Source organism: Myotis brandtii, unplaced genomic scaffold, assembly GCF_000412655.1.
Source record: "Myotis brandtii unplaced genomic scaffold, ASM41265v1 scaffold155, whole genome shotgun sequence".
Classification (NCBI taxonomy): domain Eukaryota; kingdom Metazoa; phylum Chordata; class Mammalia; order Chiroptera; family Vespertilionidae; genus Myotis; species Myotis brandtii.
In genome coordinates, this window is record NW_005355621.1 from 2,335,852 (window position 1) to 2,347,631 (window position 11,780).

The 11,780-nt window shown below is 44.3% G+C and overlaps 1 protein-coding gene across 1 annotated transcript in view; it reads left to right on the forward strand.

The window, feature by feature from the left end:
• Positions 1 to 1,822: 1,822 nt before the first annotated feature.
• The window catches only part of ALDH1L2 (aldehyde dehydrogenase 1 family, member L2), a 45,599-nt gene continuing 35,641 nt past the window's right edge, over positions 1,823 to 11,780 (forward strand). The window contains 3 exon segments of the mRNA XM_014535998.1: positions 1,823 to 1,882; positions 5,625 to 5,769; positions 9,478 to 9,712. Coding sequence (XP_014391484.1) covers positions 1,853 to 1,882; positions 5,625 to 5,769; positions 9,478 to 9,712 — 410 coding nt within the window. The 5' untranslated portion in view covers positions 1,823 to 1,852.

Consider the following 11,780-nt stretch of genomic DNA (forward strand, 5'->3'; position numbering starts at 1 on the left):
CGGGTGAGTCCCGCCCTGGCCAGCGTCCCTGCTCCCACCCCCGATCTAGAGACCCTGGGCTGGAGCGCCGGGCGGCGGGGCTGGGGGTGGGCAGCGGTGTTTAGACAGCTAAAAGCCAAGATCGCACTGTTAAAACTGGGAGACTGCAGAAGAGAGTCCGGGGAGGGTCCCGAATGGGGCTTGGCAAGCGTGCCATCGTCTTCTATGGGGAAGGGGCTTGGAACTTCCAAGGTCTGGCTGGGATTGACGGCTGGGAACGGTCACCGGGCAAGGGGCAGCGTCTGGGGCTTCCTTTCTTTTTTCCCTTTCAATCGTGAGATCCCTGGTAACGAACTAGCTGCTAGACGGAGACGATCTGCTGGAGGAGAGCGCTATCGAGTCAGCCTGCTGCTCCTCGGCGGCCTGAGAGGCGTGAGCGCTCCCCACTGGCTCCCAGGGCCCATTCAGAGAGTGGCACTTATTGCTGGTGGCTGCGAGCTCGTTATTCCTGAGCTGCAGGCGGCAAGATCTCTAGGGTTACTAAGCGCTGCAGAAGCAGCCACTCTGGGACACTCGTAAACTGTAGCAAGAACCCAGCGTTGGCCCAGCCTTGGGCCTTGGAATTGCATCAGCACCTCCAGAAATGGAAGGAGAGCCCACACGTTGCATGGGGCACTGCCTTCAGCACTTTTGGGGGCCTCTGGAGAGATGCCACCTTGTATCTAAGCAGACTACAAGCTGCTTAGGGAAGAGAAAAAAAAAACCACATCCATCCCACTTACAGTATCTCTTAATAGGAAGTGCACGTTTGCTGTGTTACACAAGAATTTGCTTTCGATTCGTCTTCTCTGCCAAAGCCATAATTACATGTGTGCAGATTCAAATGGAAACAGTTGGGAACTGGGAAGACGTGTCAAGTAGCACCAAGAACTGATCCAAAGTGGCATAAGTGGAAAAGCGTTATCCTCCAGACAACACCAAATAATGAGCATTCACTTTACCCCATGCAGGCAGTGCTAGTTATTTTGGAAGCATTCATCTCTTTTAAATAAAGAAAAAAGAGATCTGCTGTGGTGGAGCTTTTGCTTGTTCTCTCGAGCAGTGCACTGGATTCCTCCTTAAGTTTCTCCCGCCACGTGGCACACGGGAATCTAGGTTGGATGGCAAGGGAGCAAGGGGCCTGTGCCAGCCTGTTTTATTGGCCTCCTCTGTCAACGCCTTTCATTGAATTTTATTTTTTGGAGAGCAGAAAAAAGTCTTGAAGAACGAAAAGATTATTACAATAATGGGGCTTACGTAAGATTTGACTAGTAAAATCTGAACATCCCAGGTGGCAAATAGCATAAACAAAAACATGTGTGTGGGGGAAGCACCAGGCAGGGTGAGGGGTCAGGGGCCTGAGTCGGACTGCACCCAGGAATGCTCGTGGAAGAAGTGACATGTGGCTGGGGAGAAGGCAGTTTCTTCAATGGCCAAAAGGAAGACATGGGATAAGTGAAGCATTGGCTGTTTCTTGCTCCATAGAAAGTGAGGAGCTACCCTTTGGACTGCGTTCTATAAGAATTGTTCAAAATCAAGCGCGTCGGTGTGAGTGTAAAATGGTACAGCCACTTTGGAAAACTGGCAGTTTTTTTGAATAAAGTTAAACATTTTATGGCCCAGCAATTGCACTCCTAGGTATTTACCCATGAAAACTTTTATTCACACAAATACCTACTTATGAATGTTTATAGAGGCTTTGTTCCTAGTCACCAAAAATTGGAAATAACTTAAATGTCCTTCAGTTGGTGACAGGATAAACAAACTGTGGTATATTCATCCAAACAATGGAATCCTACTCAGAAAAAAAAGAAGTACTACTGATACATACAACATGGATGAAACTCAAATATGTATGCTAAGGGTAAGAAGACAGACTCTAAGGGCTTCCTATTATATAATTCCATTTATCTAACATTTGGAACGAGTAAAACTTAGTGATAGGCAAAAGATCAATGATTGCCAGGGGCTGGAGATGGGGCAAGGATTGATTACAAAGGGACATAAAGGACTTTTGGGGGCTGATGGAACATTGTTTTATCTTGATTGTGGTTATATGACTGTGTGTTTGTTTAAACTGACAGAACTATACACTGAAAAGGGCATATTCTGTATATAAATTATACTGTCATCTAGGAAAAAAGAAAAAAATCACAACACTTTTTATGAGTTTGGTATTAAAGCAAAATTGGGGGGGGGGGGGGAATCTCTCCGGATGTAGCAAAATCCAAGGGGAAAATTACTTTATAACATTTCCTGATAGAATATACTTTTCCATTCTCTGATTTAAAGAAATGGATTTAGAGCCCTAGCCAGTTTTGCTCAGTGGATAGAGCATCAGCCTGAGGACCAAAGGGTCCCGGGTTCGACTCCAGTCAAGTGCTCGTACCTTGGTTGCAGGCTCCTCCCCGGCCCAGGCCCTGGTCTGGGCTCATGCAGGAGGTGAACAAGCAATGTGTTTCTCTCACATTGGTATTTCTCTGTCTTGCCCTCCCTCTTCCACTCTCCCTAAAAAAATCAATGGAAAAATATCTTTGGGTGAGGATTAAGAAAAAAAAATAGAGAAAGAAAGAAATGGACTTAGAAATATTTATTGATTTCAATTTATTGAAATGACTGGATCTTTTTAACTAGTGCAATTATCTATATATGTAGAAACCTAAGCGACTGTTCCAACCGAACTGCCGGAATGACCGGAATGATGGGTCAAACAGTCGCTATGATGCACCCTGACCACCAGGGGGCAGATGCTCAATGCAGGAGCTGTCCCCTGGTGGTCAGTGTGCTCCCACAGCCAACCTCCCACAGGTCCTCCCCCGGCCGGCTGGCTCCCCCAATAGGCCTGGATCGCTGGCCAGGCCAAGGGACCCCACCCATGCACGCGTTCATGCACCAGGCTTCTATTACAGTAATAAAATCCTTTGTCAGTTACTATTGTCCACTCTCTTGCCTGGCTCACTGCTTCTTAATTTCTCCTCATGGTGGGGATTAGTTAGCCCTCATATTTATTTTGCTTCCTCTGCCAGCGTCTGGAACAAGCTTGGCTGGTGGCTGTGGGTTCATGGCCTGATTCCAGGACTTGAGGTGATCTTAGGAATCACTGAGAGGTTGGACCCTTCTTTGCCTCCTGGAACCAAGTACTGGCTTTATACTCTAGTTCTAGCAACCATGTCCTTAACTGATTTCCTTATTGCCTGACCCCTGCTTTGGTGTCTAGTTTGCTTTTAGAACCTCCAAATTCCACCTCAAACCATATTAGATGATGTATTATATCCTGAGCACTAAATGCTGAGGAAATGAGAATGATAACATTGATATAGCACTTAGTATGCTATTTGACTCTGGGCTGTGTCTTAACGTCTCGGTTTTAATTTCTTTATCTGTAAAATAGCTTAATAACGCCTGTCTCCAAGAATCACTCGGCAATCAAAAGGAGTGATATATATGAAACACCTGGCATATCTTAGGATCTCATTAAACTGTTTGCTAATATTTCCACCCCTTTTTTCGGGCGGAATCCGAATTCCCGAGGGCGGAATCTTTTTTGTAGCTGGCAGACGCACACCCTCCATAAATCAGAGATCCTCCGACTCCGTGTGCCTGTGAGTCAATGAAGAGCTTGTTAAAATGCAGCTTCCTGGGCCTCAAGCCTAACTCAGTAGATCCGGGGTGGGGTCTAGGAATCCACATTTCTAACGTACTCGCCCAGCTGATTCTGCCAACACTGTCAGTCAGTCTTCAGGTTATACTTGGAGAAATAAGAGTAAGGTAAAATATCCCAGTCCAGTTTTCTTTGGAATTATGCTAACGCATTATAAACACACTTAAAATCTGAACATTTCTCAGTTTTAGAAACTCACCTTTGTAACTTCAGCTTAAGCACTGAGCTCAGACGGTGTTTCGGTGAATGCAGTATTTCCAAAGAAACTGGCACGGTTTCCTTACACACTGTCCTTCTGGAGGCGTGTTGAATGTGAATTTGAACTCCCGATAATGGATGACAGCTGACATTGAGTCAGCTCAGCCTCTTGGCTCCTTTGTTTTAAGAGTAGTATTTTAGATGTTTCAAAATATCTGGCATTGGTAATGGCATGAGGTAAAGCCACCTTTTGTAAGATAGACAACATGTAAGTTCTATTTCAAGCCACAGCATTAATTATAGGATTTGAAGACAGAATGTTTATAGAACATTCAGATTTTTTGATGAGAGGAAATGAAATAGTTACATGGTTTCCATAGGCAGAGTTAATGTTTGCTTGTGAATATATGTTAGATGTTGAAGCTCTCTAGGCTCTTTGGGGATAGAAACTTCCGCTGGCCCTGGAAAAGGATTTTTAAAACCTCAATTGTTTAATTATCAGCTCAATTACAGGGAAGGTGTGAGCCTGTATACTGTTAAGTTCATGCCTAAAAAGGCAACCTATGAACCAGGAGGTCACAGTTTGATTCCGGTCAGGGCACATGCCTAGGATACGGGCTCAATTCCCAGTGTGGGGCATGCAGGAGACAGTGATCAATGATCCTCTCTCTTCATTGATGTTTCTCTCTCTCTCTCCCTCTCCCTTCCTCTCTGAAAAAAAAATACATACATATATATTTTTTTAAAGGAATGTTCCATTAGATCAGTAGTCGGCAAACCGTGGCTCGCGAGGCACATGCGGCTCTTTGGCCCCTTGAGTGTGGCTCTTCCACAAAATACCACGTTTTTAGCAAAGGCCAGCTTAGGAGTATCCTAATTAAGTTAATAACAATGTACCTACCTATATAGTTTAAGTTTAAAAAATTTGGCTCTCAAAAGAAATTTCAATCATTGTACTGTTGATATTTGGCTCTGTTGACTAATGAGTTTGCCGACCACTGCATTAGATCAATCCAGGTTTTAAGAACAAATGAATTGGATCCACTTACCAAGGATTTTGGAATTCTGGACTTTATGAAAAACAAACAAACAAACACATAAACCAGTGTTAAAAGGCACATAAGTAGTAAAATCTTTAAAACATTATTAAAGCTTTTACTTAAGCAGCACTTGGTGTCAGACACTGCACTAAGCCTATTGCATATTAAAGTCATGTACTTCAAAATTGTATGAGGTTGGTGATGTTATTATTCCCATTTTACAGATGAGGAAAAAAGCAAACAGAAGTTAGTTACTTGCTTAAGGCCACACAACTAATAAGGGGTGGGTGACACTAGGTTTGGATCTCAGATAGTCTAGGTCAGTGATGGCGAACCTTTTGAGCTCGGCGTGTCAGCATTTTGAAAACCCTAACTTAACTCTGGTGCCGTGTCACATATAGAAATTTTTTGATATTTGCAACCATAGTAAAACAAAGACTTATATTTTTGATATTTATTTTATATATTTAAATGCCATTTAACAAAGAAAAATCAACCAAAAAAAATGAGTTCGCGTGTCACCTCTGACACGCGTGTCATAGGTTCGCCATCACTGGTCTAGGTTCAGCGTATGTTAGTAAAAAATGTATTTAGTAGATCTTTGAGCCTTGTGTTGTCCTCAAGTCATCTTGAATGATTTAAAAATGAATATTACCCATATGTCTTCTGTCCATGCTAACATCCGTCATCATTGAATTATTTCACAGGTTTATTTCAAAAACCAGCTGAAGTTGGCCCTTATTGGTCAGAGCCTCTTTGGACAAGAAGTCTACAGCCACCTCTGCAAAGAGGGCCATCGTGTGGTGGGGGTGTTCACAGTTCCAGACAAGGATGGAAAAGCTGACCCACTGGGTGAGTGTATCAAGGACTCTGAACTGGACTTGCAACTATTCAGCCTGGGGCCCACTCAGAGCCGGCATCTCTCATTAGCATTTCTGTACTTCCACTGACTTGCCACAGGCCCGGAAGACCTAGATTGCATGCCTCCCTTCTGGGCTCTGCGGCTTCCGCCGGACCTATTGAAAGCCTTGTCTGGCCAAGTCTATTGGCATGGTGGACATAAGAGTCAAAAATTCTCCTTCCCTGTGGGTCCCAAGACAAAGGAGCAGGCACCTGTTGTATTGAGTTTCTCCACTTATCTCCATGGTAATCATCAGATCCATCAGCGGAATTTCCAGGCATATATTTTTTTCTGAGTTACACTTGTGACTTTTCAAAGAATAGTACTTGATGCAGCGATGCCAAAAGGAATACAGGGAAGACCACGCCCAATCCTAGATATTGATGTGGGGTCATAAAGAAGGCATTTGTCTCAGAGCAAATTATAGCTGGGGCTGCTTGGTGATTACGGTAGATAAAGAAGACAGCCTCCTCAGAACAAACCTGCAGTGTATTTCTTTTGTTGTTGTTGTTAATCCTCACCCGAGGATTTTCCATTGATATATTTTTTAGAGAGAGTGGAAGAGAGAGGGAAGCATCGATGTGAGAGAGACACAGATTGGTTGACTCCTGCACGCACCCCGACCAGGCCCTTGACCAGAATCAAACCCAGGACCCTTTGGTCCGCAGGCCGACACTCTACCTACTGAGCCAAACCGTCTAGGGCTGCAGTGTGTTTCTGATTTGCATGCTATGGTTAGGTCAAGAAAGGGTGCAAGGCCCTGGCTGGTGTTGCTAAATGGTTAGAGCCTCAGCCCATGCACCAAAGGGTCTCAGGTTGCAGGCTGGATTCCCGGCAACCAATCGATGTGTCTCTTTCCTGTCCATGTTCCCCCCCCCCCCCTCTCTCTCTCTCTCTCTCTCTCTCTCTCTCTTCTACTCTTTCCAGAAAGCAATGGAAAAAAATATCCTCAGGTGAGGATTAAAAAAAGAAGAAGAAAGGGTGTAAGACACAGAGATAGAAACAGTCTACAAATAATACAGGTCAGGAACAGGACTAGTGCCTAGAAATCTTGGCTTATGACTTGGGACTTCATGAGTCACTGGTATGATGCAACATGTTGGTTGAAAAATAATATACCAATAACCCTGAAATTTTACTTTTTTCTTGAAAGAAGCAGCTCTGGGGTTTTTCCTCATTCTTGTTATTACTTTTAACAATATTATATTTTAATATTATTTTTCAAGAGTCAAACTAAAAGAAAAGTTGGGCCAAGAACCCATATGCACATGAATTTAATCACTGATTTAAAAATTGTCTTTGTTTCAGAAAAAGGTTTCCTCAACCTGGGGAATTCTGAGGGAACCTGCCTCATGCATTTTTATATACCTGGCTCCAACTGCTTCTTTTTGAATGATTCCTGTTGCTAGGACTATCTCTCTATTTTCACTAGTTCTGTGTGGGATATTTGGGAAGACTTAAATTTAGGATATCAGATTTTCTGTTGTATCAGAGGGACCCCAAATAATATTAGCTTGAATTAAGATAGAAGTTCATTTCTCAAGTCTGGGTTGGCCATCTGAACTGTTGTGACAGTTCTGCGTTTATCACGATGAAAGCTCTTTCTGTTGTTTTGCCATGGAGTTCCATCCCATGGTCCACGTAGCTTCTTCCGCCCTGACTATCCAGTCTGCATCCAGCAAGCAGCAAGACAAAGAGAAGTAGAGGGCAAGTTTTTCATTAAGGGCATAATCCAGAAGATGCACATATTATTCCTACTTGTGTCCCATTGGCTAGAATTTACTTACAGGTCAAATCTGAGGACAAATTTGCAGGACAGGCTGAGCCATACAGATTTTATTCAGTGTGGCTATGTGTTCAGCTAAATTATAGGAATCCACTCATGAAGGATGAAGGGGGTCAACAAGCAGTCTCTGCCATGTACATGAACTTCAGAAGAATTGCAAGCATGTGATTCTTAGACCTTTCACAATTTTCTCCCAATTTAACTTTTTTTTTTTTTACCGTGTATCTATTTTCCTATTATCTGACATTTTAGTGTATCTATTTTCCTATTATCTGACATTTGAGTTGTTTACAGCTTTTGAGCATTTTATGAATATTTACATTTTATGAACATCATTATACTGGTTTCTCAAGTTCTTCCAAATGGATTGATCAAGGCATCACCTTGATGGCCTTCAAGACTTACTAGGCTTTGGAATTGAGGCTTTGTGGCGTAGGCATCCCATCTGGAATCAATGAATATTGATGATTGGATTAAGAGAAGGAAAGGGAACCAAAAAATATATAGGTAAAAAGCCTAAAATGTAGTTACTTTGAGTTACCAATGAAAAAGAAATGTACTTAATATTTTAGGGTATACAGTAGTAAAAATGAGATTTTATTATGGAAAAAACATGCTTGCGCTGTCTGCACTTTGAGGGCCAGTCCATTTCACACAGAGGTAGAATGGAGTCATTCCTTTTATTTTATTTTTTAAAATATGTTTTTTAAATTGATTTCAGAGAGAGGAAGGGAGAGAGGAAAAGAGAATCATTGATCAGCTGCCTCCTGTACACCCCCTACTGGGGACTGAGTCTGCAACCTGGGTCTGTGCCCTGACTGGGAATCAAGCAGGACCTCCTGCTTCATGGGTGGACACTCAACCACTGAGCCACCCTGTCTGGGCAAGAAGGGACACTTTCCAGGACAGAGCCTAGGATCTGCTCCGGTATGGCCGAACCCTACAGGGAGCATGTGTTCTTCAGTCTTGGCCTCTCCTCCCCTAACTTATCTGATTGGTGAACTTGGGTGAAGGAACTAGACAGGTTCAGCTCAGCTCCTTTCTCCCTTTATCTTTTGGGCTCTGCCTGTTTGGCAGAGAGAAGGTGTCCTGGTTTACAGTTTGCCCTGTGATTAAAGGGACTCTCCTCAACCAACGGGCATGGGAAGAAACTTGAGGTTTTCCAACTGTGCCAGAGACTGAGTATGTCTAATTTGGGTGGTGATGTATTGGCACCTGGCTCCAAATATTTAAAAAACAACAACAACAAGCAAATGTTCTTTAAATGGCGGGATCAGTAAGAGAAGTACAAATTTTGATCCATAAAAGAAAGCCTCAGTTAAAAATCTCAAAAAATGTTATCTAGCTACAAATGTTTGAGTTCAAACATTATACCTTAAATCTATATATTTAAAAGCTTAAGCGACCGTTATGACCAGTCGACTGAACGACCGGTCGCTATGATGCACACTGACCACCAGGGGGCAGACGCTCAACACAGGAGCTGCCCCCTGGTGGTCAGTGCACTCCCACAGCCAACCTTCCATGGCCAGCCAACCTCCTGCGGTCCCTCCCGTGGCCAGCCGGCCCCAATCAGCCCCATTCGGGGCTGGGCGAGACCGCCCTGATTGGCAACCAGGCCAAGGGACCCTACCTGTGCACAAATTCGTGTATGGGACCTCTAGTACATAGATAAAAATCACAGTAGAAACCTAAATGGTTCATGGTAAAATTATAGCAGGTCAAATCCTGGCCAGAATCTAAATTGTTCTTCGCCATGTTTTATTTGTAAATGTTTCACAAAGCTATAAAATTACAATGTGTAGCTCTACAGCAATATGAAATTATGGCTAAAATTACTTTTAATGAAAACAATCTTCTCTTTCATGCTCAGCTTTGGCTGCAGAGAAAGATGGGACCCCTGTGTTCAAGTTCCCCAGATGGAGAGTCAAGGGCAAGACCATAAAGGAGGTGGCAGAGGCCTACAGATCCGTGGGTGCCGAGCTAAACGTGCTTCCTTTCTGCACACAGTTCATCCCCATGGATGTAATTGACAGCCCAAAGCACGGTTCCATCATTTACCACCCGTCCATCCTTCCCAGGCACAGAGGAGCCTCTGCTATCAACTGGTGAGATGTTTTGTTTTATTTTTATTTATTTTATTTGTAATTAATTTCAAAGAGAAAGAGAGAAGGCAAGACAGAAACATCAATGATGAGAGAATCATTGATCAGCTGCCTCCTGCATATGCCCCACACTGGGAATCGAGCCCACGCCCCGGGCATGTGCCCCGGGCATGTGCCACTGAGCCATGCGGGCTAGGCTGGTGAGATGTTTTTAATAACAGAGAAAATGAGCCTATTCCTATTGCCCACAATCTTTCTGTTTTTTACCTAGATGATCAAGGAAGTAGGTACGCTTGAACAATTGTGAGGTCCTGTATGATTGCTACTGTTGCATGAACTCTCCTGAGAGTTAGAGGAACTGCATAAGACAAAACAGCATTTCCCAAGAGTGGTCTGTAACCAGGTTACAAGAATGGGCTTCAACTAGGTTTAAACAAAGGTTCTACCATCAGACAAGCTTGGTTATACTGGATTTTCTTATCACAGGACTTGTTAGAGCTTGTAATGTTAGCATCATAATCTCCCGGAGGGAATCTGAGTACACAGTGTTCCCAAACTTATTTGATCATAGAACTTTTTTTTTCTTTTGCATAGAACATCTCAAGTACATTTCAGGAAATGCTGAGTTACCTGAAATTATCTTTGTTGTCTGTCTTCCCCCACTCAACTTTAAGCTTCTTGAGGGAGGGACTATGTTCTATTTTATTGCTGTATTTCCCAGAATCAAGAACGATGCCTGGTACACTGTAGGTACCCAATGCCATAAGTCAGTGGTCGGCAAACTGCGGCTCTCGAGCCACATGCGGCTCTTTGGCTTCTTGAGTGTGGCTCTTCCACAAAATACCACGTGCGGGTGCGCACGTACAGTGCGATTGAAACTTTGTGGCCCAGGGGAGAGAAACCAAGATGGCGGCATAGGTAAACACTGAAAATTGCTGCCTTGCACAACCACTTCAAAAATACAACTAAAAGACAAAACGGACATCATCCAGAACCACAGGAAGGCTGGCTGAGTGGAAATTCTACAACTAGAAGTAAAGAGAAAAGCACACTGAGACTCAGAGGAGGTTCGGAAGTAAAGTGCAGAGGTATGGAGGCGCATGTGGAAAGGGCTGGTAACTGAGGACGTGGTTGTCTTTCTCAATCAGGAGGGAGTCTCAAGCTCCCGACTGCTCTGAACTCCAGTTCCGGGCAAGTCTCTGGGGACCCAGACTCATACGGGGAGAAACTGGACTGTCTGGCATCGAGGGTGGCTTTCTCTCAGAGGTGCTTGCAGCGATTACTGGGACACTGAGACTCGGGGCCTCTTAGGGTAGGACTGAGGAGCAGCCATAGCTGCTTGCTCCACCCTGTTGATTCCCTGAGACCCCACCCTACCCAAGCTGTGCCCAGAGGCTTTTGCATATGAAAGGCCTGGCCCTTTGCAATCTGAAAATTACCTAACAAACTGCAGCTGGGTCAGAGAGACCCAGAACTTCCAAAAGAAGGCCCAAGGCCCCACAGCAGCTTGCATTGCTTCACAGCTGGGCCTCATCTGGGCACCTCCAAACCCCAAACAAAGAAGAGGAATCTGCAGATCTCTCCATAGCTCCTGCTGGGTAGCCTCAGGCAGAGGCTAAATTAGCACCTCCTTAGAGATCCAAGAGCCAGTGTACCCAGTGGTCAGAGTGGGACCATCCAGATTACAACTCCTCAGATCCATAAGGGACACACTCAGGGGGCAGACTCAGTGAGCACCAAAGCCCCACTGAAGCAAGTCTTGCCCCAGAAGGGTGTCTCCAGCACAGAAGTTCTCCCACTGTAGACACAGCTGATTCTCACAGCCAATTGGCCTGGAGGTCAATTCCTCCCAGTGATACCTACAACAATCAAGGCTTAACTACAACAAGACTGTGCACAAAGCCCACAAAGGGGTGCACCAAGAGTGTCCACCTCAGGTAATTGGGGAGGCTAAGCCACTGGGCCCTATAGGACACCTAGCACAGAAAGCCACTCTATCAACACAGGGAAGCAGCCAAAATGTGGAGACAAAGAAACAGGTCACAAATGACAAAAATGGAGGAAAGCAAAC